The sequence below is a fragment of the Carlito syrichta genome, unplaced genomic scaffold (assembly GCF_000164805.1).
Source record: "Carlito syrichta isolate Samal-C Ts95f unplaced genomic scaffold, Tarsius_syrichta-2.0.1 Scaffold304688, whole genome shotgun sequence".
Classification (NCBI taxonomy): Eukaryota; Metazoa; Chordata; class Mammalia; order Primates; family Tarsiidae; genus Carlito; species Carlito syrichta.
The window spans coordinates 61911-68559 of record NW_007248784.1 but is presented as its reverse complement, the minus strand read 5'-3'; the positions used below and the strand labels follow the sequence as shown (position 1 = coordinate 68559).

The window sequence follows — 6649 nt, the reverse complement described above, 5'->3', positions numbered from 1 at the left end:
GCTCCCGGCCACCGCAGCCTCGACCTGCTGGGCTCCGGCGATCCTTCCGCCTCAGCCTTCCGAGTAGCTGGAACTGCAAGTGCCCGCTACCACGCCCGGCCAATTTTTAATTTTATTGTGGAGACGAGGTATCGCCAAGTTGCCCGGATGGGTCTCAGACCCGCGGGCTCCCAAAGTGCTAGGATTACAGGTCGAATCACCGACCCCGGCTAAGAGGAAACTCTTCTCGCACTAGGGAAGGCAGGGCCGGCCACTAAAAGCCACGCGGCGACGCCCAAGGACACGCCCCCCCTCGTCCCTCTCGCGAGCTTCTTCCCCCCCTCCCTCGACGAACCGGAAGAAGTGAAGAAACGCGAGCTACAGTAAGGAGGCGTGGTGCCGCTCTGACCAATGGTAGATGAAGGCGTGGTTTTAAGCCTTTCTCTCATTGGCCCAGATTCCCACGCCGCCCGGTCTAGGCGCTCGGCGGCGGAAGTCGCGCGGGCTCCGGAACGCGCCCTGAGCTTTGGATCCTGCTATTCCGCCTGCTGCCATCATGGTGCGGAAGCTTAAGTTCCACGAGCAGAAGCTACTGAAGCAGGTGGACTTTCTGAACTGGGAGGTCACCGACCACAACCTGCACGAGCTTCGCGTGCTGCGGCGTTACCGGCTGCAGCGGCGGGAAGACTACACGCGCTATAACCAGCTGAGCCGTGCCGTGCGCGAGCTGGCGCGGCGCCTGCGAGACCTGCCTGAGCGCGACCCGTTCCGCGTGCGCGCCTCGGCCGCGCTGCTGGACAAGCTGTATGCTCTGGGCCTGGTGCCCACGCGCGGCTCGCTCGAGCTCTGCGACTTCGTCACGGCCTCGTCCTTCTGTCGCCGCCGCCTGCCCACCGTGCTGCTCAAGCTGCGCATGGCGCAGCACCTCCAGGCTGCCGTGGCCTTTGTGGAGCAAGGCCACGTGCGCGTGGGCCCCGACGTGGTGACCGACCCCGCCTTCCTTGTCACGCGCAGCATGGAGGACTTTGTCACGTGGGTCGACTCGTCCAAGATCAAGCGGCACGTGCTGGAGTACAATGAGGAGCGCGATGACTTCGATCTGGATGCCTAGCGGGTCTCCCTCTCCCCACGGCTGCCTTTTCCAGATGGGAAACTGAGACCCGATGCTGGAGATTCTAGGAGGATGCTCTCCCCAAGAGTGTCAGACGGCCCTAGGTTCTTGACAACTTGGTTCCTCCACTGCCCGCAGTGCAGAGAGCCCAGGGGGTGCGTCCGTCCCTGTTTTCCAGGAAGTTTTCTTAGAACTTGGACTACTGATGAATGGCTGTGTCTTGAGAGACAGTGGGAGGCAATTTTGTGCTGCCCAGGGGAATTGTTAGCGTTTTGGGAACTTAATAGTGTAAGAGCAAGGACACCCTCCACCACCCGTTTCCCTTTTAGCAGAACTGGTTCAGTTTATCTAGCTCGAATTCTTGCTCCTGGTGGTGATTAAGCAGTGTGTGGATGATGGAGCATTTGGACTCATATTTTCATAAGACAGATAAAGACTTGAATGTTAAGGTCACCTTTTTAAAGGAATGGTTTCCTAATATCAATAAATGGCCCGACTGCTATGTAAGTGCAGCGTTTGTCTATTTTTGTTTACTATACAGTTGTTATCTATACATCTTCTCCTTCAGGAACCCAGAGAAGAGGAATAGGGTCAGCAGCGACGTGGGTGGGTGAGGTCTGCAGCAGGGGCTGCCTGTGGAGGATGCAGGATATGGTACAAGACCCAGCAAATGTGTCACTTTACCAAGCCCTTCCTTAGAATGTGTGTGTTGGCAGAGCTCTTCCCCACAGGACTTCCTGTTGATATTCCAGCCCCAGGAAGCACCACATTAGAGGTTTGGAGTGTTTGCTTGCCTAAGGAAATAGTCACCCTGTAGCTTGGCCATCTAGTGGTTAGAAGTGGCCCAGGAGGTTCCTGGAAACTTGGTTGTTCTTGGGAGTGGCAGAAAATGAGAAGGGAGAGTGGGAGACTGCCACGTTTTACTCCAGACTTCTCAAAGGAGAGTAAACAGAATGCTGAGATCAGTGGTCTGGCTTTTGGATGTGCCTTCTCCACCTCCCCAGGTATAAGGCAGCATGTGATGAAGAAATGATGTGGGGAAGATGATATGGGATAAGGCGTCCACTATATGTCAGGCCGAGTGGTGAGTGCATGACAGCTATTAGCCATTTACAACAATCCTATGACGTGGGGAATCCAATTACTCTCCACTTTTCAGATGAGGGATGTGAGGCAGAGATGGGTCAAGTTACCCAAGATTGCATTCCCAGGAAGTGGTGGCCTGGGTCCATGCTCCTCCTTTGGAGACTGTCAGTGTCAGCAAAAGCAGCCCTTGGGGTGTGTCAGAGTTCAGAGAGAGGCCCTGAACTTGAATTTACAAGCAAATGGAAAAGCATCAGCATCAGGCAACGCAATTGGTATCAACAGAATTTGTGCAGGGAACAAGCACTGAACCGGGAAGACTTTAAGGGAAAAGGTATTCAGGCCTCCGTGTGTGAGACTGCCACTTATCCCTCCAAACAGCTCCGCCAGGTCGGTGGTGTATCTCGAACTTTTCATTTTGTCCAAGGCTGGGTTTCAAGTCCAGGCTCGTGTGACTTTTATAGGCCGCGCGTTCTTTTCAGTGCTGACCTTTTTAGAAATAGAATGAGAAAAATCCCACCCCCCAGTGCTGGTGACTGGGCAGTCTCTGCTCATGTGGTACAGCGTCCTCAAGGCCCCCAGGATTGTGGCGCTCACCAAGAGAGATGAAGGCAGGAACCTCCCGTGTCCCTCCTGCTCCTGCTAGATTCCACAAGGCACAGCAAACAGATCAGCCCCCTTGGGGTGGTTGGAAACTGCCCCCATAGCCCAAGCAGATACCACCTCAAAGTTCTCTTGAAAGAAACTGGCAGCCAGGCTCGGTGGTTCAGCCTGTAATCCCAGCACTTGGGGAGGCCGAGGCCAGTGGATTGCCTGAGGCTGTGGGTTTGAGACCAGCCCGGGCAACTTGGTGAGCCCTCGTCTCTACAATAAATCAAAAATTAGCCAAGAGCCAGGCTCAGTGGCTCAGCCTGTAAGCCTGCGCCTTGGGAGGCTTGAGGTGAGTGGAATGCCTGAGCGTGCAGGTTCGAGACCCGCCTGGGCAACTTGGCAAGACCTCATCACTACAATAAATCAAAAAAATCAGCTGGGCATGGTAGCGCGTGCCTGTAGTTCCAGCTACTTGGAAGGCTGAGGTAGAAGGATCACTGGAGTCCAGTGGGTCGAGGCTGCAGTGGCTGGGAGCGGCCACTGCACTCCAGTCTGGGCGACGGAGTGAGACTCCAACTCAAAAAACAGAACAAACAAACAAACAAAATTAGCCAAGCATGGTAGTGTGGGCCTGTAGTTCTAGCTACTTGGAAGGCTGAGGTGGAAGGATCGCTGGAGCCCAGCAGGTCAATGCTGGGGTGGCTGTGAGTGTGCCACTGCACTCCAGCCTGGGTGACAGAGTGAGATCCTGACCAAAAAAAAAAAAGTCGTCTTTTTTTCAACACTTTGAGAGATGGAGGTGAGATGATTGCTTGAACTCGGGTTTGAGACCAGCCTGAGCAACGTGGCAAGACCTTGTCTCTACAATAAATCATAAAATTAGCTGGGCATGGAGGCACATGCCTATAGTTCCAGCTACTTGGAAGGCTGAGGCAGGAGGATCGCCTGAGCCCAGCAGGCTGAGGCTGTGGTGGCCATGAGCATGCCACTGCACTCCAGCCTGGGCGACAGAGTGAGACTCTGACCAAAAAAAAAAAAAAAAAAATCTTCTTTGTCCCTTTTTGGTGAAGATGAGAAGGAGATAAATGACTTAACCAGAATCTGTAACCAGAAACTTTGGACTTAAAACAAAAAATCTATGTAAGATAATGATTCTGAAAACAGGCTCTGGGGCCAGCCTGCCCAGTTTGAACATGACCTCTGGGCTGAGCTAGCTGAGTAGCATTGATTATTTCACTTAACCTCTCTGTGCCTCCATTTCCCTCATCATAGAAATGTGGTAGACCTCCCTGCAGCCCAGAACTCAAAAAGCTGGTTTCATGGAGACCATGAGTTCTGGGAAAGAGAGAGGGATTACAAAAAAAAATTGTTTTGAAGAAAAATAATATGGGGGAGGTTTAGGGGATTATTGTTTAGTGGATACAGTTTCTGTTTGGGGTGATGAAAAGTTTTGGAAGTATGCCGGTCATGTTGGCTCACACCTGTAATCCCAGCACTTTGGGAGGCAGAGGAGAGGGGATGCCTGAGTCCAGGGGTTCAAGATCAGCCTGGGCAACTTGGTGAGACCTTGTTGCTACAATAAATAATAATTTTTTTTAAATTAGGTGGGTGTGGTGGCACACACCTGTGGATCCAGCTACTTGGAGGGCTGAAGCAAAAAGTTCGTTCGCCTGAGCCCTGCAGTTCAGGACTATGGTGGCGGTGAGCATGCCTCTTCACTCCAGCCTGGGCAACAGAGTGAGATTCTGACCACAAAAAAAAAAATCTTCTTTTTCAGCACTTTGGGAGGTAGAGGCGAGATGATTGCCTGAGCTCAGGGGTTTGAGACCAGCCTGAGCAACATGGTGAGAACTTGTCTCTACAATAAATCATAAAATTAGCTGGGCATGGAGGCACATGCCTATAGTTCCAGCTACTTGGAAGGCTGAGGCAGGAGGATTGCCTGAGCCCAGCAGGCTGAGGCTGTGTTGGCCATGAGCATTCCACTACACTCCAGCCTGGGCGACAGAGTGAGACTCTGACAAAAAAAAAAAAATCTTTCTCCCTTCTTGGAGAAGATGAGAAAGAAATAAATGACTTAACCAGAATCTGTAACCAGAAACTTTGGACTTAAAAAAAAAAAATCTATGTAAGATAATGATTCTGAAAACAGGCTCTGGGGCCAGCCTGCCCAGTTTGAATATGACCTCTGGGCTGAGCTAGCTGAGTAGCATTGATTATTTCACTTAACCTCTCTGTGCCTCCATTTCCCTCATCATAGAAATGTGATAGACCTCCCTGCAGCCCAGAACTCAAAAAGCTGGTTTCATGGAGACAATGAGTTCAGGGAAAGAGAGGGATCAGCAAAAAAAAATTGTTTTGACAAAAAATAATATGGGGGAAGTTGAGGAGATTTTTGTTTAGTGGATACAGTTTCTGTTTGGGGTGATGAAAAGTTTTGGAAGTATGCCGGTCAGCCCTGTAATCCCAGCACTTCGGAAGGCAGAGGCGAGAGGATTGCCTGAGTCCAGGGCTTCAAGATCAACCTGGGCAACTTGGCGAGACCTTGTTGCTACAATAAATAATTATTTTTTAAAAATTAGCTGGGTGCGGCGGCATACACCTGTGGTTCCAGCTACTTGGCGGGCTGAAGCAGAAAGCTCTCCTGAGCCCTGCAGGTCAGGACTGTGGTGGCTAGGAGCATGCCTCTTCACTCCAGCCTGGGTGACAGAGTGAGACTCCTACTCCAAAAAAAAAAAAGTTTTGGGCAAGGCTCGGTGGCTCAGCCTGTAATCCCAGCACTTTGGGAGGCTGAGGTGAGTGTATTGCCTGAATCCGCGGGTTCGAGACCAGCCTGGGCAACTTGGCGAGACCTTGTTTCTACAATAAATCAAAAATTAGCTGGGCGTGGTAGCTCGTGCCTATAGTTCCAGCTACTTGGAAGGCTGAGGCGGAAGGATCGCCTGAGCCCAGCAGGGCGAGGCTGCAGTGGCTGTGAGCGTGCCACTATACTCCAGTCTGGGCAACAGAATGAGACGCCACCTGTGCAACTTGACGAGACCTCATCTCTACAATTAAAAAAAAGGAAAAAAATGATTAAAATAGCAAATTCTATGTTACATATTTTTCACTGCTTTATTTATTTATTTTTATATATATATATTTTTTGTTGAGTTGGAATCTCACTCTGTCACCCAGACTGGAGTGCAGTGGCTGCTTCCCGCCACTGCAGCCTCAACCTACAGGGCTCTGGCGATACTTCCGCCTCAGCCTTCCAAGTAGCTGGAACTACAGGCACGTGCTACCACGCCCGGCTAATTTTTGACTTATTGTAGAGATGAGGTCTCACCAAGTTGCCCAAGCGGGTCTCGAACCTGCGGGCTCAGACAATTCACTCACCTCAGCCTCCCAAGTGCTGGGATTACAGGCTGAGCCACCGAGCCCGGCTTGCTTTATTTATGTATTGCTTTTTCTTTTGAGTCAGTGTCTCACTCTGTTGCCCAGGCTGGGAGGGCAGTGACACACTCACGGCCATAGCAGTCTCAACCTGCTGGGCTCAGATGATCCTTCTTGCCTTAGCTTTCCAAGTAGCTGGAACCACAGGATCTTTTTGATTTATTGTAGAGACGAGGTCTCACCAAGCTACCCAGGCTGGTCTCAAACCCCTGGGCTCAGGTAATCTCGCCTCTGCCTCCCAAAGTGCTGGGATTACAGGTGTGAGCTACTGCACCCGGCCCACTGCTTATTTTAAAGTAAAAAAGGAGAGTGGTTACAAAAAATAGTACGGACATTAAAGATTTTTTTTTTTTTTTTGAGTTGGAGTCTCACTCTGTCACCCAGACTGGAGTGCAGTGGCCACTCCCAGCCACCGCAGCCTCGACCTGCTGGGCTCCGGCGATCCTTCCG

General features: G+C 51.4%; 1 protein-coding gene across 1 annotated transcript; it reads left to right on the top strand.

Moving 5' to 3' along the window:
• The first annotated feature begins 389 nt into the window (after positions 1 to 389).
• On the top strand, positions 390 to 1597 carry IMP3 (IMP3, U3 small nucleolar ribonucleoprotein). The gene has a single exon (XM_008060665.2). It carries the CDS (start codon positions 536 to 538, stop codon positions 1088 to 1090), a length of 555 nt encoding a protein of 184 aa, XP_008058856.1. The 5' UTR covers positions 390 to 535; the 3' UTR covers positions 1091 to 1597.
• Positions 1598 to 6649: the final 5052 nt, after the last annotated feature.

Bases quoted from the DNA above. Each gene is read 5' to 3' on its own strand.
- IMP3 (XM_008060665.2), top strand. From the start codon at position 536: ATGGTGCGGAAGCTTAAGTTCCACGAGCAGAAGCTACTGAAGCAGGTG.